Source organism: Lutzomyia longipalpis, chromosome 3 (assembly GCF_024334085.1).
Source record: "Lutzomyia longipalpis isolate SR_M1_2022 chromosome 3, ASM2433408v1".
Taxonomy (NCBI): domain Eukaryota; kingdom Metazoa; phylum Arthropoda; class Insecta; order Diptera; family Psychodidae; genus Lutzomyia; species Lutzomyia longipalpis.
In genome coordinates, this window is record NC_074709.1 from 4649493 (window position 1) to 4675847 (window position 26355).

Consider the following 26355-nt stretch of genomic DNA (forward strand, 5'->3'; position numbering starts at 1 on the left):
TCTTAAATATTTCTTTCAATAAAAAATAATTCGCCAATCACAGATCAAAAGATAAAAATTTCTTTCCTTATTAATTTATTCTTCAACTAATTCTTTTTCTTATTCTATTCGAGAAAAAATAGTATTTTTTACATTGAAAATTAGTTAACTATTAGATACAATTAATTCTTTTCTTTTCTTTACATTTTGTAAGAAGGTTTCATGTACACACACTAATATCTATTTAAATATTCTATTTTTTTTTCATAAGACTCTGTTTGTTAAACCTTTCCATTTTTTTTTATTTCTCTTTCATTTTCACCACAAAAATAGTGATTTTTTATTTTGATAAATTCTCCTTACAGCATAAAAATACATATTTTTTGTTATTCCTCTTGTTAAAGATCAAAATGTAGAATGTGTGTAAAGGTATCTCGTATAATAGTAGAAATATATTTATGTAAGGTAATTAGTCTGTAAATTTCTTTCTGTGATATTCTCTGTGTTAGATTTATTTTTTGGAAGATATTTCTTTTGAGGAAGTTATTTCGGAAATTCAGTAAAAAATATACAGGTAGGTAGTAAGAAAGAATATATATTTTAGAAAATGCAAATTGGGGGTGTAGAAAAGGGTGGGGGGGGAGGTAGGAGGGGGAGATGTGCCTGTAAAATGGTTGTGTTGAAATCTACGTCGGTGGGGCCACATTAGGTTCGCCTCGATGGTTCCAATTTGTGTGACATCGCCGACAGCACGCGTTGATTGTCGATGGTACGGAAGCAACTGATATAAGAACGTACTTCTCCTTCACTTTTCGGCGATGGTGGATCCAGAACTGCTCCCGGCGGGCAAAGTTGGAATGATAACAAGTGCAAGAGAGTTGAATTAAATCATAAAACTTCACGGAAAGGTATAAATCGAGAGTTGAATTTAATCATAAAATTCAAAGATTTTGAACTTTCAAAGAAATAAGTTAGTGGTGCTATTTTACTTTCCATCACTGTATGAAGTAAATGAATTAATTGCAAAATAATTATATTTTTTACTGTGATGAGTAATTTAGAATGAAAATTAAAGGAAACCCCCAGAGAACAAAAAACTCCTGAAAAATCATTTTCTTTGATTGAAAAAAGAAAATCAAAATGAATGTAAAATCTTACCTAAATGGCGAGATCTACAGAAACGTATTGTTCGCATTGTTTGAGCCATCATGTGCATCTTCTCGAAGTTCACCAGCCCATCCAAGCTTGTTTTATTTCCCTCATGGGCAAACGTCATGTCCTTCAGGAGTAAAGGCATAAAGGGGATCAATGGCGGTTGCAGTTTCCCAACAAACATCCTGTACGCTCGATGATTCCGACTTGGATCGATTAAAGCTTCAAACTCCGTGAAGATTTTCCTGAACTTGGATGGGATTTTATCCCATGTCTGTGTCAAACGAGACACTGCATTGTTCGATAATCCCATGACAATGGCGAAGAATGCATTGAGATTCTGATATTCCTTGCAACTGTTGAGACAACAAATGTGTGGGAGTGGTAAATTGGTAGTTTGGAGTTCATAAAGTAAATATATTGTATATATGACGTCTTATACGGGAGATTGGGGCTAGATAAGTATAAATAAGGGTCTTGGGGAAGTTTAAAATATCATATTTCTCAACGATTTAATAAAGAAAATATTTTTTCTATTATTTTTAATTTTAATATTGGTTTGAAATTGATTAAAAAAAATAAACGAAAACATCACTGGAAAATGTCGGGAAAATGAAGATTTAAAGAAAAATTCCTTTATTAATAAAACATAAGAGAATATTTTTTTTATAAATAATTTAAGTTGAAATAATTTAACTCTTTTGCGTACACGTGAAACATTGAAACATTGAAACATGCGCTTTTTTATCACGATATTTATTCTGTGGAAGCTTTCAGACGTCTTTTTTCAGTCAGAACGTCTTCTTTGACCTCTTTTGTGTGAATTTTGATGCATTTTAAATTTATAAATTATATTCCTAAAAAAAGGAAAAATAAAATGTTTCACGTTTAGGTCTACGTATGACTCAAACGTGAAACATTTTATTTTCCCAATTTTTTTATGAATTCAATTTTTTTCCTAGTTAGAAATACATGAAACTAATCCACGCAGAAGTCGAAGAAGATGTTTTGCATGCAAAATTTCCTCTGAGATCGTTTATAGAATAAATATCATGAAAAGAGCGCATGTTTCAATGTTTTTATGTTTCACGTTGGACACGAAGGGGTTAATGAAAATTTAAAGAAAATATCTTAAATTGATTTTGCTATATCTCCTTTGAGTAATATGATATTTTGAGCTTTTGCCAAACCCTTGTCTTACTTTATTAGCCCCAGTCTTACCTATATACACATAATATTCAAAAGGGGGTGTAGGTATTGAAGAAGAACTTACTAAGCCGCCAACTTTATAAACTTCCTCAGGAGGGAAACTCTCTTGCTGAGACTCGCTGTGTGAACGATTTCCGTGACAACCCAGTACTGTATTTCGTTGAATCTCCTGATGAAAACATCCAAATTTGCCGTAATCTGCAATTCAGGACATTCCGATTAGATACTATTTAGCGATTCCCAGCATGTTATTTGCTTTGTAACTACACAGGACAGGCAAGGCACTGTGCATTAATTAATTAATACCTAAATGCATTGTACTGAAATATCCTTTTCAAGGATTTCATCATGCAAATGGCACTTAAAGGGGGTATTCAGTTCAGGGACTTGAAGAACATTTTTGTGGTTAATTAAAAAATGTTTTTAGAGTTCTAAAGAAGACAAATTACATTCAGGAATTTCAAAAAAATTCCTTTCTTTTCTTTTTAAAAAATAATTTTACCTTTGAAACAATATTTTTTAATAAAAATCTCTCCTTTGCAAAACAATAAAATTGCAAATTAAACAACAATGAACATCCTGTGTTTAATTGCATTTCTTTGTACATTATATACCTATAGAATTTATATATAATCCCCATGCTATCATGTTTTGTGGTTTTGCGCACATCCGTAGAAAACAAGATGATGACTTTTAATTTGAAGAGTGCCAACATGGAATTTTCAAAGCTCACAGAAAGCTCAAAGGATGAGTTTTAATTACTTTTAAGAGAATAATTTTTAATTATTAAACTTTCCCATTAATCGAATGCATTTTTCAATTTATTCCTTGTTCCTATTTATATTTACGAGGGAGCTTTTATATTTTATTTTGTTGGAATAATTTTGTAAATTCAATTTGTCACTCATGCTACATTTAAGGTAAAATCCAAATAAACACCAAAAACATCCTTTTTTAGCAAACGCATTTCGCGTGACGCGCTATTTAGGACACCACACCGCCTGACGCTGAATATCAATGATTTTTTTGTAGCTCTGTAACATGATAAATCGACGCATTGCGACGCTTTTTAAAATGTCCCTCCTGATGAATTATAGTTTTTAAAAGTTTTTTTTACCCAGTCACAACACACTGATGAAGCCACCGCAGTGAGTTGCAATAAACATCCCGAAAAGTACACAAAAGTTGGTGAAAAGCACTACGATGAAGTTCATCTTAGCGTGCAAAAAATCCCTTATAAGAAGGATAGAGTCAAGGATAGGGCGAAAAGGTCAACACGTAATAAATCTCCTTGATACACAGAGAAAATAGCACTGAGCGAGAGATTGCCCTGAAGTACGATTTTCTCCCATTTGAGAATCCAAAAGCTCTAAGGCGAGAAGATTTTCCGTATTGAAACATTTATCTTCTCTATATGTTAAATATTTTTATGTCGTGAAAGCTTTAGATATAGAAATGCATTTTCCATGATATATTATTGTGCTTTTGTGACTCTTCCAAAATGTTCTAAATGTTATCGTTTGAATTTTGTAAAGAATTTGATAACTTTAATAAGAAGAGAAATCAAAAAGTTTGAAAGTTTATTTCATGCAAAGAAAGGGGAAAAAATGGAGGAAATATTTTGATATTTTGAAATGTAAATTTTGGGTCTTATAAATTCTGGATTTTAACCTCAAAAACTCGTTATGAGATATCGGAAAAATGTGAAAAATCATTCGTAAGAGACAGCTTTAATATAATTTTTTTTTGTTAATTTTACAGAGTGAAAAGCGAGCACTAAAAATATTTATTTGTTATTCAATTTAAGGTAACTCGGCGTCTCCACTGTATGTGATTTAAATTCCACTAAAACAGTGGCTACCAGGCGTCTCCATCTTCACTTAAATAAAGGTACAAGAACGAGCTTTATTCATTAATTTAATTCTGCTGAGAGTTCTTAAAATTTATTTTAAAAAATTGCAAAATAGTTTTGTTAAATTCTTGTAGAAAACTTTGATTATTAATATTCTGTAATTCAGGGAGCTTTGACATGGCGCCTCCACTGAAATCTCTACTAATTTTACAAAGAATTTAACGAAAGTTAAATATTCAATAAATTTGCTAAACTTTCAACAGGATTAAATTGACGAATAAAGTCCCATTCTTTTACTCTTTCTAATGGCCAGCACTTCCATTCTAATACTGCTCAGAATTTCAAATAAAATAAATTCAAATGTTACGAAATTATCCCATGTAACATTTTTTGGTCGCGGCGACGTAATTTCAGGTCGCGGCAACGTCACGCCACAAGTAACATCGCACCTCGCCGCGACGTAATGGCAACGTAAATGGGGAATTTTTCGACGTCATGGCGACGTAACAACAAGGTCGCAGTTTCGTCGCTGCGACCAGGCATGTGACTTCATACGTAACCGCGACGTCGCGGTTACCTCGTTGTTACGTCGTCAAGTAGCGATGACGTTGCCATTACGTTGCGGTTACGTCGCAATTTTTCGCACTGTCTGTCTCTGTTTTTCTCTTGAACATTCAACATTTCTATATTTTCTCTTTCTTTTTCTTTATTTATACCAATGCCATGGTGATGGCGCCATGAGTTATTACAACAAATATCCATACGGAATAATTTCATGGCGACCATCGCGTATATTATTTATTTTTATATGCATTTTTTGGGAAGTCATCACACCCAAAAAATATATGCCAATTTAACTACCGTCGTGAAAAATGATGTAGATTCATTTAATAATGCTCCTTTATTAAAAAATGATAATTTTTAATTATTTTATTGCCATTAAAAATTGAATTTTCTTGATTAATTTTTTTTTTATTTTTCTTAAATTAGATTTATATATTCTAAGGTGGAAAAGCTTTAAAATATTGCTCAATATATTATATAAATTGAGAAATAATTTATTAAAGTTTGCATTGAAATATTTGAATTCCCGCCAAAATAACCGCCGCCAAAAGCCGTCGCCATGACACCCAAAAAAATAAACTTCCATCGTCGCAAAATCCTACGACTTTTGTTGGACATTTCCAACATTACTCCATTTTCAGCTTTATTGTTCATATAATAAATTAATTATTTTAGAAAAATCATATTTTTTGTCTTATAAACAATAATTTGGCCAAAATTAATTATTATGAAAAATAAAAAAAAACATAAGTTTTATATTGAGATTTTAGTCGTTAATATGAATAATTCTTTTTGTTGGAGTTTTTAGTTTTGGCAAAATGGTCAGTTTTTTTATTATGGGTGAAATTCACCATTCAGACAGTCTTAAGATCTTAAGATTTCTTAAGAAAACTTAAGATTTCTTAAGTCAGACTGAATTTTAGGCTAAATGTAATATTTTTTGATGATTTTTAAGATTTTCGATGTCTTAAGACCATCAAGAGCATTTTTTAAACTTAAGAATTATAAAATTGTATTTATCAATTTAAAACAAAGAAAATGCATTTTTGAGTGTACAAAGAAGATTGATTCTTTGAAGAAAGAATCACAGCTAAAATGTTACTTTTCAAGACAAATTCAAGTGTAGTAAGCTGTTTTTCTTTCATTTTTATAACTTTTTCCCGATAAAGAATAGAACAAACTGGCACTCAAAAGCACGGCTAAAAATTATAATAATTTTCCCAAAATATTTTCCAGAGTGATTTTCCTCAAAACACCCCCGGAAAATTCTTCAGAATCATTCAGTGTCCTTTAAGCAAGTATTAAGAATGCTTAAACAATCTTAAGACTGTCATCAGTGCATGATGATTTGCTTAAAGCGAATTTTCGCGTTTTTCACGTGAAAATCCGCCAATTTTCCACCAAGAATTTTCATAAACTGATGGAAAAAATTGGAAAAATATGTTCAATTCTTTATCGAGAAAAAGTTATAAAAGTGAAAGAAAAACAGCTTACTACACTTGAATTTGTCTTGAAAAGTAACATTTTAGCTGTGATTCTTTCTTCAAAGAATCAATCTTCTTTGTACACTCAAAAATGCATTTTCTTTGTTTAAAATTGATAAGTAAATACAATTTTATAATTCTTAAGTTTAAAAAATGCTCTTGATGGTCTTAAGACATCGAAAATCTTAAAAATCATCAAAAAATATTACATTTAGTCTAAAATTCAGTCTGACTTAAGAAATCTTAACTTTTCTTAAAAAATCTTAACTTTTCTTTAAAAATCTGAACAAAAGAAGACTGTCTGAATGGTGAATTTCACCTTATATTTGGTAAACGTGTCGGTTATTTTGAACAAAAATTGGTGGTACACAGAAGCTGTGCTATTCTTTTCTTCGAAAGAATCACAGATAAAAGTGATTATATTTGGCAAAAGATAGACACATATGTTTGGAGAGGAATTCTTTTTTTTTTCTAACGCAAAAATGTACTTTTAGCTTTGGTAAATTATTTAATAGCGAGTTTTCCCAGCGGATTTCTTCTGCGAATGCTTTATTAAATGAAGGAGAATTAAAAATGCTACAAAATAATGAAAATAAAAATTGGTTACGTGGAATATTGGAGAAATGGGAAGCGAAAGAAAAGTTCACTGCCGGAATCTCGCGAGTTTTCTTCGCAGAAAAATGGATTAAATATATAATGTTAAGCTTTCAAAGTGCTTTCATTTCACATAGAAAGAAATTTACTAAAAAAACTAGAAATTAAGAAAAAATTCGAAATGTTTTACACTGATAAAACAGGAAAATTCATGTATTTCCCAGCGCTTTTCCGGGAAATGAGAATGATTTTCTTGAGTGTTTGACAATTTCTAATGATAATTTAATAACAAAATTTGGTTACGCCTTAACTCTTAAGGAAATTACCGTCATTTAATATCTCTTTACCGTCATTTTGACTAAATTTAATCATAATTTGACCAAACTTTCCGTCACTTGCTTTTATTACCTACATTTTTCCAAACTTATCTTAAGCTATTAATACAAAATTAATATTAATATTTTAAAAAAATTGTATTAAATAAACAAAATTAACATTTCAAAAAAGCGAAACCTTTAAATAGCGAATAAATAATATAGAAAAGAAGTACACTCACAGATTGAAAACATATAAATCACCTTTAAATAGCGTTTCGTTTCTTATGGAATATTAGAAAAGATGATTTTAAAATTGAAACTATCAGTAAAAGATTCGGAAAATTTAAAAATTTTTCTACTAAAATGCACCATAATGTAAGAATATTTTTTCTGGATTTTTATTATATTTTTTATTATATATTTTTTTTGTAATTTAATACAATTTTGTGAAATAAAATCGAGTTCATTTATTATTTTTGTTTCGAGCCAAATTATTTTTTTTCAAATATTTATTTTCACTTATAATGATTTTTAAGTATTTTTTTTTCTTTAAAAAGCTATTAAAAATATATTTTAAAATTTTTAATAATAATTATTAGATTTGTCCAATACATTGTACTGAAATTCCGCAGACAATGTCGGCGAAAGTTCTTTTGCTGGGTGCAATGAGAAAACTCCGTGACATTTCATGTCAAAGATTTTCAATTTCTGCCTTCAGAAGAAGAAATTGATCTATTTTCTTGCTAATTTCCACCAATGCATGCCATGTAATGCCATGAAACATTGATCCAGGTACTCTGGATTCTATGCTACCTTATATTTGTCCACAGCTAGAAGAAAATTCGCTGGGAAATTCCCTATTTATGTGAAGCTTCCCATTGTTTACATTTTTGGGGACGTTGCCGCGAGGTAATCGCTACGTAATAACGCGACGTCGCAAAATTACTTAATTGGTCGCGAAAATTACCAACGAATACATCTTATGATTTTATGCATTTTTAGCTATATTTACGCCCACGAATCCACTAAAATATCCTTGCTCTCCCATAAAATGAAGATAGAGCAAGTAATTTGATTAAATAATTAAATATTTGGGCTATTTTGGGAAGGTAACAATCTTCCATTGCGAGTGTGGTCGCGGTTACGTCGCAATATGACCATTCGGTTACCATGCATTCATGAGGTCGCAAGATTACCAAATTGGTCACAAATGTTACCATGGGGTATGCTTCATTATTTTTAGCATAATTTATCATTTTTATGCCAACCAATGCATTGAATTATCCTTGCTCTTCTATAAAATGAATATCTAGCAGGTTATTTAATGAAATAATTAAATATTTAGTCAGTTTTTGCAAGGTAACAATAGGTCATTGAGAGTGTGGTCGCGGCGACGTTGCGCGCGACCATATCGCGACGTTATGCCTACCATTTGTTCACGACGTCACAAGATTACCAAATTAGTCGCAAAAATGACCAAATGTTCTAATTTGAATAAAAACTAAATTATTGAAGTATTTTTGAGTATAATTTGTATTGGTAATTCATATTTTCTCATTTTATGATTTTTACAAGAAAAATTGCATTAGAAATGTGAATATTTTGTACAATTTGCACAAAAATGTTTTCATGGTAATTTTTGTGACGTAAAGGTTTCGTAACAGCGACGTTGCAGCCGCTACCATATCGGTTGGTAACAAGGCGACGTAAAGGTTACGTCGGCAGAACGTTGTGTGACCAAATCAGCTCTCTGGTGGTCACAAAATGTTACATGGGTAGAATGATTTCCATTGGAAACTCTTTAAAATTCTCACGCAAAGAAACAATAAATATTCAATGTGTCATATTGATACCATATTCTGAATTGTCTTTCCGCATTTCTCTTTTATTGGGATGTTCTCGTCTGGATTCAACAAAAATTTGCATTTTATGGATGACCACAAAAAAGCAGAAAAATCGACTATAAAACGTGAATTTGTGTGTGTTTGAGAATTGATTTCGTGAGCTTCTTGACGTTTGAATTTGCAGGAAGAACTTGAGGGGAGAAGTTTATTGTTTTTTTTTCTTACCCCTAAAATCTCTTCTTCTTCATCGCTATTGACCTCCCATATTTATTTATTAACCTTTAATGGAAGGAAAAACTTTTTCCCAAATAGTTTCGATAAATATTAACTTTAGCCCATATTGGTGAGACGTGACAACCCTTTTCTATATAGCTTGTTTTCCCCGCCCATATCATCCATTCTAATCTCTGATCTACTCTCAAATTTCCATCTTAACGCACGGAACATTTGATGGGATCCAATGGGTGTGGGGTGTAGGTATGTATTAGAGAAGTTGAGTCATTTTACAATATTTGCTGTATTATATTTTGAAATTGACCCTCAATTGCTTTGGCACACGCCTAGAATTTTTTTCCTCTGCCACCACTCTTTTATCCACTTGAGCTTTCTAATTCAGCAATGTTCACAAAATAAACTTTTAAAATAGATTTCTCCCCCATTTTTTGCACACAGATAAAATGATCCCGACAACTCTTTTGTTGGGATAAAGTTTTGTTTGGGAGAGCGAGAAGCCTGGGGGCTTGTTTGGCAAAGATTTCAGTACAGAAGAGAGCTCCCCCCATCCCCGCATTCTCACCTGTGTACACACCAGAGTGGTTTATTATGAAGGAAACGACAGCGACTTAACTTTATAATACACCTCCTGCTGGGCTTCTCCCAATTTTTTTTCAATCAAATATAACTTTGGCACAAAAGGACTACAATATAGATAAAGTGAAAACTTTGTGAAAAGTTTTAAATGAACACCCAACCGTCCGGAGATCCAAACACCTGCCGCGAAAGCTCCATAGCGTGGGAAATGAAAGCTTCACCGAGTCTATTGGCTCATATATATTTTTTTGGACAAGCATTATTTAAATTTACCCGGCACTTGGGGTTCTCGAGTAGCTTTCACTCACAGTAAAAGAGTACCAGTGCTTGTGGAGGAGGAGGAGGTTGGGGGGGGGTGGGTATACTTCCCACGATGGACAGACAGTTGGCAGCATCCGGAAAAGTCTGGCATTCCAGACGGTTTAACACAATTCATTTGAATTTGACTGTGTGAATGGTGAAACATTGCTACACATGTGTTACGTTGGAGGGTGAAAAATCATGTTCCGTTGCGCGTGTAGGGAAAGTTGCTGACTTTCACATAGTTGAATAAAATCGTACAGAAGGTGTCAAAGGGATGAAAACAGATTTTATATTTAAAAAATTGAAAGAGGAATCTTATGTAGTTAAAATATAAAGAGTAGAAGCGATGGAGGCGCCTGGTACCCGGCGTCTTCTCCATTCCAGCTCAAACTAGTCAATAATAGTTTAAAAGTTTAGTAATATTTACTTTGCTTACTTGAAGGTTAACTTTAAAACTTTTCGGGAGCTTTTTCCTTGTTTTGGGGGTGTCAATAAAAGAATTTCTCCGTAAAAAGCAAGAAAGCTCATTAAAAGCTCTAGTTTATGGAGCTGGTGTACTTTAATATAAGGGATTGTGGCCCAATTCGGACCTCCAAAGGTCCGCGAAGAGTTAGAAAAAATGGTATAAAATTAAAAGCAATATTCCTAAATTTGGTACCATTTTAAAGCCCATTTAATGCTTTTTTTTACTCCTTTAATATCCTACATTGAAAGTTTTATCAGTTTTAAGCAATAGCGGATTGAAAGAGGCCGTAGAGTTCCTCCACGTTTTATTCAAATATTCCTTAACTTCTTAAATGATTACCTTAAGCTAAAAATTGATTTAAGACTCATTATTAGATTTAAAAGTCTTTTAAAGAATCTATAGTGGAAAAAATAGCCGGAAATAATAACCAGCTCTGAGAAATTTGTATTCCTCTCAAATTGATGATGTTTTAGAATGATTAATATACAGTTGGAAAACCTTTTCATAAATTTATGACAAAATACTCCTGTTTTTCGGTAAAGTAATAAAGTTTTCGTGGCAACATACATAATAAATGTTGAAGAGACAAATCATGAAAGTTTTCACATTTTCCGCTTTCCTTCAACATTTTGAGGTCTTCAATTTAATTCAAATCATCAATCTCTCATACCGATAACTAATGTCCTATGTTAACAAACAAAACCTCTCAACCCTTTTATCGAGAAATTTATGATCACATTCTTTTTCCCACAACTGTTTAGGGGTTGAGAGAGGTTCTTTTTGATTTGCCAAAGTTGACAAAAGTTAAGTAGAGAGAGAGAGAAGGATAAAATTTCCTTTTCACAGATGATTTGGGGAGTTTTCATCAATAATACGTGCTTACATTTTCCCGCAGCAGTGCCTGCCCAACATAGATTCTGTCCCCGAGAGGAATCAACCCCTTAATACCACAGGATTTATGATATACGACGTCAAAGAGGATGTACAAAGAAAAGATAGGGGGGGGGAGGGATGACAGGGTAGACTTACTTTGCCAAAATGATGTCGTCCAAAGGTGTGGTAGAGCAATTCATATTCGTGAACGGCCCAAAAGAGATCCCAGTCGAAGAGTGTCATGTGAAATGCTAATTCTTTGGTGCTCAGTACCTCAATATCTATGTCCAAACCTTCCGTTGCAGTCTCCTGTTCCGGTAGTGGTGTCTATGGCATAAAGAAAAATTGCACATAAGACTCAATTCAATTTCATCATGATGATGATATTATGCTAAAAGAAATTTTTATGTTAAACTTGTTTTTTTAACAGAAAAGGACAAAAATTTCAATTTAAACTTTTTTCTTGAGAGTAAAAGCTCCCCTAAAGAGCTTATTATGCATTCATTCATGTAAATAGGATGCTAAGTTGAAATTTGTTCTCTCTATGGCATAGAAGGAAAGTCACTCTTTATTGCAGATAATGCAAACTTTCCTCACAGAGTAAGGAGCAGGGGTTGTTTTTATGCAAAACTTCAGGTTTTACATGTGTTTTCCACGAGACTTTTGAAAAGTGAAAAAGATGTGCATATAAAACGCATAAAACTGAACATTTTCATATGTTTTGTGAAACTTTTGGGGTTGTTGTGGAAAATTATGCGACTTAATGAAATTCAGCGGAAAATAGATGGATAAAAATACACGTAGTACCAAGTATTTTGAACTTTTCAAATTCTTTACTTTACAAAATGTTTTTCCGTCTTGTTCATTTTAATTTTTGTTTGCTAATATTACTCAATATGTAGTAAATAAAGTGAAGCAATGAAGTTAAAATCTTATAAAAAATAATTCAAAAATAAATATTTTTCTGATGAGAAGATTGTGAGAATTTCCTTGATTTTCCCCGGGGAGCTTCAGTTAAGAATTAAGCCACAAAAGTTCCAAAGCTCAGGAACTTTAATTCCCACGTATTTGTCGAGAATAATAGTTGCAAACTGCCTGGATTTCTTGTTAATAATTTCCAGGAAGTTTAGCGAGTTTTACTAAGAATGCAAATAGATCTTTTAGCGCTTTTAGGATGAATTTTTAGAATCTCAGTTTCAATTACAAAGCTTATTTAATCAGAATTCTTTTAAGAATGTGATTAAAAATTCAAATATTGAAATTGATGATTAATAATTATTTTTTAAAATAAGGAAAATATTAAATTTTGATCAATAACTTAGCACTTCGGCGAGAATTCAGGAAAAGATGTATCAAAATTGACTCAAAAACTACTCAAAAAAGTCCTCAAGTTTCCATAATTTATCGAACCATTCCTGGTTGAAGCGTAAAAAATCTATTCCTAAATTTTAAAAGCTCTTCTATCAAGTAATAGAGTCAATGACTCTTCACATGAGAGAATGATTAAAGTGGGATTTAAAGTTAATCGATTTTGGTGCATGGCAATAACTCACCATTGCATCTAGATGGTCCTTGGGTGAGACAAAGAGTCGCCCATTGAGACTAAGCGCCGTGGGAACACTCACGTCGTTGTCTTTGAAGACAGATCGTTCCCCATTAGACTTCACCTCCACCAGGTACAAATCATCCGCAGCTCGATTGAGTTGCAATTTGTCCGAGGCACAGGCTTTAATCATTTCCGCGGTGGCCGCAATGGGGAATCGTAGTGTACAGTACGTGTGGTCAGCACAGTAAACCCGGAAGATGACTAAAAGGTTTTTTTTTTGAAGGGTTGGAAAGGTAAAAAATTGTAGAGAAAAAACGACAAGAGATGGTGGGAGGGGAAATTTGCATGGTGCTACTCACTGTCATCATCTGGTCGTATGAGTGTACGGGTGGCTGATGGATTGCCACTGAAGAGACAAATGGGTTGCCCATTCGGTGGCAACTTCCACTTTTGACCGTTGTGCATATTCCTATCCTCCTGGTAACGAGCTATTTGCGACAGTACGTGATGCATAACACTCGCCTCCTCCTGGAGTTCGGGATCGGCCTCCACTTCGCTGGCCAGCTCCTCAATAAAATCCACAGCCACGGGGTCATCGAAAACAACATTCCGCACAGCTACCACCCATTTGTGCACAAATTGCACCACTCGCCGCTTGCACGTGAGCAAATACTCACGATCCTCCACACTCGGTGAGCCATCGCCTTCATTCTCTAAATCACTATGATAAGTGCACCTACGTTAAGGAGAAATCCTTGCATCTCCAAATACCACCGGAATACTCACTGCAAGTCCTTCACCCCATTCAGAGCTTTCGCCCTTAAGGTTTGAAGGCAATCACCAAATATTAGCCTTAACTTGCAATGAAAACTTAATCTTGGATACTCATTGAGTGGGAAACTTCTCCGGAGATTTCCCAACAAATACCAATTAATTCATATTTATTTTAGGATGAATAATAATGAATAAATTAAAATGTTTTGTAACATGTTTGTTTTACATTTAATTTGAATAGGAATCTCTCTGTGGAGAAGTAACAAGGAAAATTATGAGTTTTTGGTAATAAAAGGATAATGTTCAAAAAGTAATGAAGCCGCTTACGTCACCAGGAAGAGCTTTCATTACGTTGTACGATCTAATCAAAAAATTATGGATAAAATTTATGTAGATTTAATTTCATTAATCTTTCCCTTTGTAAACAAAGATATAGAGTTGAAAATTAATTAGCTTCCCGAAGGACTATGTCCACTAATTAAATTACTTAACACAGACCTCGATCATTTTAGCTGTATATTTGCTCTATAAATCATAATTATATTTTGATAATTTCGAGGTTTATCACGATAGGTAATATAATAAAAGTTTCATGCGGTGTGAATGAATTTCTTTATAGTCGAGAGAGCATGAAAATATTTTGACATTGAAGATAGCAAAAGTTCTTTTTTCGACTTTTATCGTTCATTGAGATATGACTTTGAAAGGAAAAACTTCTTTTAGGTTAATGCGGTGAAGCTATTCAGCTAATTCAGTTTTGTTTTCTAAGAAATCAGAAAAATCTCTATGATCTCTTTTGATATGATTTTTTTTTACCTTCAAAAGCATATTAAAGTTAACCCGGAAATGCTAATTTTCTCACAGATTTTTTCTGTTGAAATTGCATCGTTTTGTGAGCACAAAAAAATTATAAACATAAAATTCGTAAGAAAACCGTTATGAATAGAGTTCCTTGACTTTTCTATGCAGGATTTCAAAGAAAAATCTTTAAAATTATTTAAAACTTTCAGGACAATTAAGGAATAAATCAGATATTGTGAAAATGCCAAAAACTCTTTGATATATCCGGGTTAAGACATGGGTTAAGAACTTGAAGAGGAGCATAAACCAGGTGGCAAATTATGCTGAAAAGTAAGTAATGTAGAAACTTTGAAAAGGATATTGATTGGCAAGTTCGTCGACTAGCATGTGAACAGGCAGAAAGACAATGTGCGTCAAGAGGAAGTCATCCAGAAATGGATCATTTGGTCCCACTTGACCGCCCAGGCGGGTCTCCAGAAGGTGCTCCAGCATTTTCTGTGGTGTGCCCGACATGACGGTATATCTGCGAAGAGGCGGCAGGAGAGATCATCAAATTAATTCCTCATGAAATGTTGACACTAATTAACATTTTCCGCACCATCCCCAAAAGCCCATCCCTAACCCCCATCACTCCCTCATGTAATTAAACATTTACAAATATTTTTCTTCCCATCTTCACTTAAATGAACTTTTCATCATCACATTTGTATCACTCTGCCATCATATAATTGGATGGTAATGCTTGTACGCAGCGAGGATGTTTAAAGGACAACAAAATACCACATATAGTACCACGAAAGCCGTTAAAAGTTAAAATGTATTATCAATATTTATTCAATTTGGAAGTTACCTATTTGTTTTTTTATTTTATTTTAATGCACCTGATAAATATAATTTTGTTGTCAATATAAAAACAATCAAAATCAATTTGGACTTTTCAAATTAAATATTACAACGCATTTTAATTAATTATTATTTCAATTAATCCCCCCCAAAAAAGGGTATTCTGTGGTATTAATAGCGTGGCACGATAATGAATTTCATTTTATTCCAGTAAATAAAATTCAAACATAATGATGGTTTTCAATTTCACAGAGAAAGGCTTATAAACAACAATATTTATTTTATGTTGCCGAGGGAAATGCGATGCGCGGTTTACAATTAGATGAATCTATAATTTAATAATTCTATTACCTAAATATTGAAATGATTGAACGTAAAAAAAATGAAATAATAAATTACAAAATTGTTATCTTCTTAATGTTTCGTGAAGGTGCGTCTTTTGCGTCATTAATTTCAAACCAAAGCTCATAAATTCGATATACTTTTGCGCTGAGCTTTTCTTTTATATATTTTACATGAGTGTGTATATATTGAGAAATTATGAGCCTTTCGATAAAAATTAATTTAATCGCATATAATTAAGCAAAAATGTCAATCTGTAGAGTATGTTGTTCATTAATTATGTTCAGGAAAATAAACTCTCCCACCAATCTATTTGATAGAATTTAATAAAATTAAAAATGAACTTTATGACAGAGCACGCACAGGCAGGTAAGATATTTATATTGGGAAATGCGAGGGCAAATATATAGGCAGGTAGCATAATGATAAAATAATAAAAAAAAATGCTGTGTATGCTGCGGAAAAAGCGTGCAAGAGAGAAAATGAATTATGGGTGGATTTTGAGTTTGTGCACCCGCTCCATTGGTAAAATAACAAATAAAGCTCCAGTGTGTGGTGCATTGTAAACCATATAGGGTTTATCCTGTCTCAGGGGGTAGATGATACGCTCAATGTAGGCTTCAGTGAGTTGTGTGCATGCACTTAAATTGACTTAATAACATTATTAATGGTGACCTACTTATATGCAGCATGTCCTCGTTGTTTAGCTACCCTCTCCAATATTAATACATCCTTTCCATGCTCCTGCAGCCTCAATGTGTTTGCCTCAACGTCCCGCAAAATTCGATTAAAATGCTCCTTATCCACCCGCAGGAGGTGACAATTATTTTGCTTCAGCACTATGGTTGCAGCCCTTTCGTTTTTTGAGTTTATTTGTTTTTTTTAATGTTTTTTTTAGCGTTCCAGAATTTTCATTCGCCAGGCAGAAAGAAAAGTTACAGAATTACAATGTTAGTCATTTTAGTTTGAAAACATTCCTCGATGAATTTTGTATATTGTAAAAGAAAAACACTAAAAGTTCTGACTAAAGAGACCTTCTAAAAGATAAATGAGCATAGTTAAAAGGGCCATAGGGATGTTATTTGCCGTAATAAATGAGCGCAGCTCAGGGGCAATTTGAGGTTGTTAAATATGCAATTGAAAGAATAAAATTAAAACAATGAAAAAGAGGGTAACATTAGAGACCTATTACAAAACATGTGAGAGTAGAAAGTACTTTTTTTTTTACTTTCTTTCACCTCTGCAGAGTGGGTTTCACACAACATAAATTTTACCTGGGTGCATCGTTAATGAGTGCTAATTTTCCAAAGTCATCACCCTCTTTGAGCGTTGCCACAGTTCCCTTTCCGTGTATCACAACATCCACGGAACCCTTTAGGAGAATATACCACGATCTACCCTCATCGCCCTGGTTGAATACTGAAAAGAAAAATTTAAATATTAATTAATTTTTATTTTAGATTACAGTCAATTTAATTGAGATAAAATTAGTCTTTTTCACTCTACTTCTCGTTATAAATTCACTTCTAAAATTAAACCATCATCATCCATTGTTTCTCAAGCTAAATTTTTTGTGTGAAACCCCCTTTTTAACCAACTTTCAACCCCAACACGTAGTGCACATGACAAATTTGGGTCATGCACCCCCTTAAAAATTACATAATAAAAAAAAGACAGCAAAGAGATATCTCCACTTTTGCTGTTGGATCTTTTATGGTACAGAAATTCATTTTCATTTGGGAATTTCGTATACATTCATTTCACATTCCTCACATACATTCCATATCAAAATGAAATATGTTGTGCTAGAGAAGGCGTCAAGTAATTTTTACGCTCTCCCACCCTTGATACCAAACATTTCTGGGTAAGAGAGCTGATGAAAGCATCTTCCCCAGGAGTGGGATACACACACTCACAAAAAAACGCCCCAACCATTGATGGTGTCTGGTGGAATTCGTGTGGCGCGGGTAGATATGAAATATTGGTGGAAACCCCTATCATCATCATCATCTTTAGTGTTACCATCAACATTTTTACCAACGATATCGTTGTGTGTTCCGTTTTTTTTTCTTCAAACAGGCGAGTGGATGAAATTTTGTAAAATGAATTTAATAAACATTTCAATTTGCTACTAGTTTTTGCATCCTTTTGATATTTTACCAAAGAGGGAAATTCTAAAAATACAGGGAGACAACTTTTTTGTATTTTTTGACAATCTTTGCCGACTTTTCTTTGTATGATTTTAGTGGAAAATTGGGAGTTTTCTTCGCGATTTCTTTTTATTTTTAAATTTCTCTAAAAAATAGTTTAGGTCAAAATTATTTTACAAACGAGGAAATTTTTCATACACTGATGAATAAACTCCTTTTCCTTCTGGAATACTTCTTAGAACTTCTCTTGCATAAAATCTCTTTGTATTTCATTTAGTAAATATATCTAAAAGCTTGTTTATTGATTAAATTTAATCAAGTCAACATGGATGAGTTAATGGTTTATTGAATTATTGCTCGAAGCGGAATTTCCATTCATTCCAATGGTATTTGCAGAAATATTCTGAGAATTTTCCCTCAAGTGTTAATTTGTGCTGAAGATTTTCAATATGCCACTTACAGACAGTTCCAGCTGCCGGATGGGATTCAAAAACAATAATCGATGCGAGTTCTCGTTTAATGGACGTGGAAAGATGCGAAAGGGCAGCTATATGGAGGAGTTCCTCGAAGACCAGCTCCAATTCCTCCTGGGTGCGTTCATGCGAGCTGTCGGGGGAGGAAAAACAACAAAAAAATTAATTAATGAGGGGCATCTTTGTTGGTAATCGATATGTGGAAAATGTGGGGATGAAAAAAGGGCAATTTTCGCATTTTTTTGTTTGCGTGTATGTACTTCTTCAGGCCTTCTTTCTTATGCTTTTGTTGTGCCAACATACCACGAAATACACACCTTTTGGTAGAAATATTCCCACAACAACAAAAAGAAGTTCGAGGCTGTAGATTTTTGCTGTGCAAATCACAAAAAATAAGAGGATAATGGCAAATAGAAGATGCTGAATCTGGACATTTTTCTATTATCCTCATCATCCTCCACCTCCAACTTTCATGCCATATTATTTATTATTTGTATATTGCTTTCCCATTGTTGTATCCCTTCTTCTCAATTTTTCCTCTTATTTTTCCCGCCTTGATAGCTCACGGAAGGAACTGATATAGAAATCACTCTCATGGGGTGATTTAGGGGTGGTTGCTCTCGCTAAAACCAACGAGTATAATTTCAAGATAAATTGTTTGTGTTCCTTTTCCTCTCCTACTGCACCCCAAAGAGTTCTAAAGTTTAATCATTCACAGTCTCTCTAGCACCTTTTTCTTGCATATTTTCTCCTCTCGTTTTTTTCCTTCACACTCAACCTCCTTCCCACGGATAGAATTTTATTTTTCATAATTTGCATAAAAGTTTAAATAGATTTTCCTTCTCACAGGGACAAGTAACAAAAAATTTCCATTTTCAATGGTCTTTTCACACACTGTGAAAAATTAACACTGAAGCTGTTAATCAATTTTCACATTTTATGAAAGAAATGTACGAGAGAGTTTTTCCAAAAAGGGGGGAATTAATTAAAAATTCTTCGCGAAGAAATTTCAATATTTTCTCAACAACTTTAATGAAATGGACCTACGGGAGGAGCAATGTGAAATGTATTCGACCCATACTGAAAATACTTTAAATATTTCATCAAGCAGGAAAATTTTACCCAAAATTTTCCTCCCTGGCCTTGCTTTGCATTTGGCTGCTGGTGGAGTTAGGTGAGATTTTCTTGGAAGAAAATTCAAGGATTTTGTGTCTGTGTATTTTTGTTATTATTTTAAGTAGAATACATTATGTATAGTGAAGCTCTACTATTATTTATTTAAAGGGAGAAGTATGAATAATTTCAGGAGAGAAAGATAGGAAGGAGAATCAGAACTTAGGGTGAAAGGGGTTGTGAGAGTTTCAACGGATATAAATTATTAAGTTCAAATTAATTCTGAAAAAGCTTAAATTAAATGAAAAAGCTTCCTTGTGCCATCTTTCCATGTAAGGACATTTTTCTATCCCTCCCCTCAAACAACTTTAGACAAACTGCCTAAATAATGCGCAGAAGAACAAATTTTTTGATGACTTCCAAGAGGTAGTCGAAGAGACCAAAACATCGGTGGGAGAATTGTTAACAGTCAACATAAGAGCTATGTACGAACATATAGAGAGAGAAAAAAGTCCCAAAAGGGAAGCTGGAGAATAAGCAGGATATGTATGTTGTATTACCTCAACATCCCCCTGGAAGCCATGAGAGGAAATGTTTTATTAATAATTTTATGAGAAAGGTTCCCTCCCTAAAGTTTGCAGCACATTTTGGGGCCATTTTCAGAGATTCTTCACATTTATATATTATATTTTTCAGAAGAGCATGAAAAAGGAGCAGTTAGGGATACTAGGGCTCTGGATACGAGAAATTGTTTACATAAATTAAACCACAAGAGAATAATAATTTCTCAAGCCGTATAAAATTGTATATAGAAACATTCTTCAATCGTCTACGTTCTTATTTTATGTCTTGCGGCATGAAAAAAAGTGAGCCAGTCTGTTGCGGTACAGAAAACATCAGACAAAATAAAGAACGGTCATTATTCTGATGAAGTTGAGTGAAAATATAGGTAAAAAAAAATTCCAAAGAATTTGTTTAAGGAAAAACATTTAATATCCTTTAAACAACTCATTGAGCTCTTTGTGTGAAAAATTGAGAAAAAATCATCACATTTTCTTCCTTTTTCCATTTCAATTTTCACATAGCGAGGAAAATCCGCACAAAAAAAGAAACTGCAGCAATTTTCTCCATTTAATAGTGTTCAAAATTGAAAATAGCATACCGTGCAGTGTCCAGAAAAATTTTGTACATTGCAAATAAATTAAATTTATGATTGGACTACCAGTTTGATAAAAAAAAACTCCCTTAGCACATTGGGGAAGGAAGAAAAATGAAGGAAGGGAAAAATTGAGTTGGAATTTCCAGGAGAAGAGAAAAAAAATTAACAATTGTGTTGCAAAAGCAATATCGGTAGAAGAATGGCCAGACAGTGCTGTTGCTCTCTCCACCCCCATCCATAAATTGCCATCAGCAAAATTTACTTTTTATAAATAAAGCAAATAATACACGGAATTTTTCACATCCACCTTCCATTTTCCCTTTGCACTCGAGATTGGGTTTATGGGGTTTATGTGGGGTGGTTTGGGGTTGGATTTTTTAAGGGAGAGTGTGAGCAAAAAAGAGCTAATTCCGGATTTTTTTTTGCTTGCAAAAGAATTCTTCTTCACTATGTGACCTCACAGTCAGCTATGTGCGGTGTTTACTGAGAAAATTCACTCACCCCCACATTCACCTTTGCCCTTCGATAAGTAAATTAAACAACAACATTCCGGATGATTGGGTTTTATATGAAAAACCCACTAAATACAAATTGGATGCAATTGAATTTTATTTCGGGAGAGAAAATAATTAACTTCCCACAGTAAATTAACCCAGTTGAGGACTTTTGGATTGAAAAAATATACAATGCGATGCGGAAAAACTCCCATGGGATGACAAAAGCTCGTCTATATAGTACCACCCCCGTGTAGTATCTTTTGTATACACACTCTGTGAAATTTTCAGCTCGCCATGCAATCTCGTAATTAATTGAGTCATTTTAATTTTTCGTGTAAATGCCATTTAATGTATTTTCTTGTTACAACGAGATTAATGTTTTAATTAAAAGTCAACAGTGTAATATTGGATGCTGTGTTATGAAATAATCTACGAGGGTGGGACGTTAAACAATTTTCCAAGCAGGAAAATTCAATGTAAAGTTATTAAACTCTGTCAGTTGGAAGAATATTCAATTATACTAATTAATTGGTCTCTTTATCCAGTATTTGTGATAAAAAAAAACTACGTATTTGAGCTTAGTTATTCAGGTGAAACGCATAATCGAAGTTTATAGGGGAGACTGGGGTTGAAAATGTCAGGAAAAAGTTTACGAAAAGGCATAAATTCTGTTATAAAGAAAATTTTCAATATTAAAAGTTTTTTTCAGGGCATTTTTTTCTACAATTTCATTAGAAAATTTACTATACTCTGAGCTTTTCCTGATCACTTAATCAACTATTTTAGCTCCGGTTTCCCCTATCTGTTTCCTGATGGAAAATTCATTAAAAATTGTTAGAACCTAATTTTCTAACTAAAGTAACAAAATCTTACCTTTACGATAGACCTTTACTGAATGCCCTATATGAAATAAGACTGGCCCAAAATGATTGCTTTGTACCCTTCCACATTTTTTTTTCAATCCATTAATTGATTTTCCCAAATTAAAAAGCATTTTATCAAATTGGAAATTAAATTCTATACATCATTTATGTACATTTTTTTTTCAATCATTTATTGAATTCGCGCTTTCGGTGCGAACGTTTGTGCGGAACTTTTCATACAACATTGGAAAATCCCTTCATAAAACCCTTTTATCGAAATTTTTCCATTGCTATGTGTATTCAATTGAATTTGTTGGACGTAAAAGGGAAAATAGTTTGATGTTCATGACGTCGTAGTGGAGATAATAATGTTTGAAATTGTTTAAATTGACGAGAATATCGTACTTGCATTCAATATATACACTACATACAGTATAGAAGACGTCCTCTATCCTCAATGTGTAATTAAATAGTACTTACGGTTTCCGCAGTATCATGCGTAGTGTGGCATCTGGTCCTCTGTGCAATAAACCACTGAGTGCTTCCCTTATGTGATCATTTGCTGAATTGATATCGTCTGTAGTTGGTGGGCCACCACTTGAGCCATCCTCGTCCACACGAAATCGATACAGGAAGCACTTATCCTTGAAGGGCTGTTCCTTGTTCACTGTAATAATGCCGAAGGAGAAAACTTTTAAGGGAGGCATGCGGGACATTAAATTGTGTGTTTACAGTATGGCTTCATTTTAGAGCAAATAAGTATATGCCTTCCACACTCACTCAGTGTGGGTATGTCTGGGGAGAATTGTGGGGGCGGAGGGGGAAGCCGACAGGCAAATTCTCTACAAATTACTCACCATGTACCAGGACACCTTCTTCCAGTAAAGCTTGCCACATTCCAGCAGCTTGTACGCGCGTGTGAACAATGGGCGAGAGATTTATTAGCCACTCCACCAGCTCCGTACCTGGGGCGCATTTTCTAACTAATTTTCCAGACACCTACAAATGTGTTTGAAAATTATGTACAAAAAGACAAATGAGGAGATAAAGTACAGTGTGAGGAAGATTATAAAGTTGCAAAGAAAGAATTTTTAAGATTGCAGAAATTTTTCATTATTCTTCTTTCCTCTTTAATTTTTCTGCATTTTTTTTAATGAAACTATAAATTGAAATTTTCTCTTTCTAGGAGAGCTTTTCTTTTATTTTTACCTTTCGGTCTTTGAGGCAACTCGATGTATCAGATACGAGCAGGGTTCGCAGAGCCCATCCCATTCGAAACATCGTTGGACTGGGGGACTGTGGAGAGAGAAAAAAAACATCCAAATCAAAAATTATAAATGGTAAAAAATCCAGAGATTTGCATTTTCTTCATAATTTCTCGTTTTTCCCCAACATTTGGGGTGGAAATATATGGATGAATTCTTTCGTATATATCTACAGAAAAAGCTTCAATGGGGGAAAAAAAGCTCTTTGTGAGAAAACTTTTAAATTTCATCTGGAGGGTTCACTTCCCTTTCTTGAGACTTTTGCGACATAATAAGAAAAAAATATATAAGTAGGTATATACAATGAGTTTCCATTCATTTATATCGAAGGAGGTTCGTATTATTTTGGTAAATTGAAATTAAATTGAAAAGGGTTCAAATTGATTTATTCACGCATTTGTGACTTTTCAACTTTCCTCATCTGTCTCATTGGAGAAAATCCATTGCTCCCGTATACATAGCAGAGAAATATGATCGTGACATTCCCAACCACCGTGTGGATTCAAATCATCTATAAATAAAACGTCTATCAAATAAGCAAAAATGCAAACTTGCTCATTAAAACAGCGATAAATTCATTTTATGAGAGAAACTGAGAATGATTCTAATTGATTGTTGAAGAAAATATATCATTTGAAAATTTATTGAGGGTCAACTACATTTATTATTAATGATTTTCTGTTTTCTATAGACCTTCATCAGGGGCTAAATAGTAGTAGTTTGAGTAGAAAGAAGAGAAAGATTAAAGTAATTTTTTTCTGAATTAGGTTTGTTTGAGAACCACAAAGAATATTAAAAAAAAACTCTTTAAAAAATAAAAAAAAAATGGAAATTTCATGATTTATTAAGCAGTGGTATCAACGCAGAGTACTAACACATCAGTATCAATGAAAATTACAACTCCGAATTTGCTTCCCAAACCACTTTTACCGAATTTCCTCTCATTGTACGCTAATAGTGCTTATTTCAGCATACTAATACGGCATTTTCCGCACGATAGCAAATGCGGTTTGTTGCAATTTTAATCCTTATACTATTCGTCGAATAATTTTCCTCCAAAGGGAAGTGATTAAATTGACTTTGACGAGGTAAAGCGCTCTGCTCTAGGGGTCAAAAAGTTGACCTGAAAAGCCACGAACAGAAGCTATTATCGTGCGAAAATTGCAATCCTCTGTAATTCAATAATTTTATATTATGTATATAGAGGAGAAAGAGAGGGGATAAACTACATTTTATGCTTTTGCATTTCAATGGAAAATAACTTTTGTGCTGTGCAACGGGTAAGACGAAACACAAAAGCATTCGAATATGAGGGTGGTTGTTGTAGCAAACTGTTGCGTACGCAGAATGGATGGATCAGCTTGACAATTGTTATGTATAGGGTTGTTATGTTATGTATCTAGGAAGTAGAATATATGTATTGTACATCACCCTCTTTGTGGAAAGGAGATTAGTTTCTCCGAGAAATTGTAATATTTGCTGATTAAAATCAAATTCAGTACGAATTGAATTGTGAAATATATGTATGTATTTTAGTTTGTACCGCCACAAGCTTTGTTGTCAAAAGGAATTAATTCTGTATTAAGCTTCATTACAACTATATATGTTATGCTATGTATGTATATGTGGAGGAAAACATGAGGGAAAATTCAGTTGCAGGATGCGTCTGTCTCTTAGTTTTATAATTAATGAAATATATTGGAAGATTTAAAGGATCCTCAAGGAATCCACAGAATTTCACGGGGAGTCAACATCTGTACCATTCGTACCATTAGAGGTATTAAGACTTATGCTTTCAATTAAATGAATTTAATTTTAAATTAGTAGTTGTGTACTTCAGTGAATAAGGTGCAATAATTCCCTCAAATTAGATTGCCTCTATAAGGAACCCTTCTTCATGGTTAAATGTATATTCCACCATGAATAGAAACGTTTTAATTAATTAAACCAACTTTTAATGAGAAGCTGCATAAATTTCTCCATAGACTCCCCTGAATGGGAGAAACTTTAAAGTTTCAATGGTAAAGTTAATAAGGAAAGGTTTGTAGCTCACCTCAGTAATAGGCAGGGCGGGATTTGGGTGGTCAGGACTAAGTGGTCGCTTTGTCTGTGCGGCAGAAACAACGGATGAGACACCTGAAAAGAAATTTTGAGATAAAATATTTAATTTCTGCTGCAGGAGAGATATCTAAATTCCTACAAATTTATTCTATGGCCATGAATCGTTGGGAATTTTAGGTAAGACATTTTTATTTCTGATGTAAATTTAAATTCACGAGAAAAAAAGAAACCACAGGGTTAATCAAAAACTGTTGCAAAATTTTTCTTAACTTCTTCTGCTCTTTTTTCAAATTGAAAAAATTAAATAAAGTGAAGCTTTGATAAAATTAAATGAATAGAAAAGAATTCAGAGCTTTCTGTGAGCTTTACAGAACCAAAATTTATATCTTTGACACCGCAGGTATATTTTTAAAACAAAATCATGAATAACCCTGCTATTATTAGATGCAAAAGATATAAATTCTGCAGCCCTAGAATTTTCCTACGAGCATTTTTCACACCACATAGCGCTACATGAGCTTGCACACAGCACTATGTTTGGCCTCGCGCGCTGATGTAACAAATGGATTATGGAAATTGTGAACAGAACTGCATTTTGAGGGTAGATTTTATGGGTGTTTTTGCATGTGATTTATAAAAAATTTCCACTTGATTTATTTTCATCTCTACACGAAAAATTTTACTCACCATTTTTCAATTTGCAATTTGTTATGATGTCAGTCATCAACTCCTTATTTTTCTACAAAAAGGAAAAAAAATGAAAAAAGTACAATTAGTTTGGTTTTGTGCGAAATTATATTGCGAATGTTGGGAAATAAAATTGAATTTGAGATTTGTTGGTAAGGGAATTTCATGGACATGAGGGTTGAGTAAACAATTTCATGGCCCCAAGACAAGAAAAGCATGACAAGGATTTTCAATTTTCGTCCGAGAGGGTATTTTAGCAACTGCATCAGTTGTTTTCAGTTGTGGCTCTTGCCAAGTGACCTCATCCCCGTGCCATCGAGAAAGAGAAAGACAT

The 26355-nt window shown here is 33.4% G+C and overlaps 2 protein-coding genes across 17 annotated transcripts in view; one reads left to right on the plus strand and one right to left on the minus strand.

Moving 5' to 3' along the window:
- Positions 1-554: 554 nt before the first annotated feature.
- Positions 555-26355, minus strand: part of LOC129791567 (rap guanine nucleotide exchange factor 4) — a 110125-nt gene continuing 84324 nt past the window's right edge. For 11 of the 16 annotated variants that reach the window (XM_055829770.1, XM_055829769.1, XM_055829775.1 and 8 more), the window contains 15 exons: positions 26022-26073; positions 25327-25409; positions 23218-23304; positions 22866-23007; positions 22489-22675; positions 18364-18509; positions 17028-17172; positions 16433-16606; positions 14930-15091; positions 13353-13723; positions 13001-13254; positions 11604-11774; positions 2405-2538; positions 1138-1487; positions 555-812 (listed from right to left, as the gene is read on the minus strand). In XM_055829770.1, the coding sequence (XP_055685745.1) occupies positions 685-812; positions 1138-1487; positions 2405-2538; positions 11604-11774; positions 13001-13254; positions 13353-13723; positions 14930-15091; positions 16433-16606; positions 17028-17172; positions 18364-18509; positions 22489-22675; positions 22866-23007; positions 23218-23304; positions 25327-25409; positions 26022-26073 (2586 nt within the window). In that variant the 3' untranslated portion in view covers positions 555-684. The remainder of the gene's footprint in view (positions 813-1137; positions 1488-2404; positions 2539-11603; positions 11775-13000; positions 13255-13352; positions 13724-14929; positions 15092-16432; positions 16607-17027; positions 17173-18363; positions 18510-22488; positions 22676-22865; positions 23008-23217; positions 23305-25326; positions 25410-26021; positions 26074-26355) is intronic. The other 5 variants (XM_055829771.1, XM_055829786.1, XM_055829785.1 and 2 more) reach the window with 1 other exon arrangement.
- Positions 24120-26355, plus strand: part of LOC129791558 (trifunctional purine biosynthetic protein adenosine-3) — a 1078967-nt gene continuing 1076731 nt past the window's right edge. The window contains exon 1 of the mRNA XM_055829748.1: positions 24120-24154. The gene's annotated coding sequence lies outside the window, so the exon portion shown is untranslated. The remainder of the gene's footprint in view (positions 24155-26355) is intronic.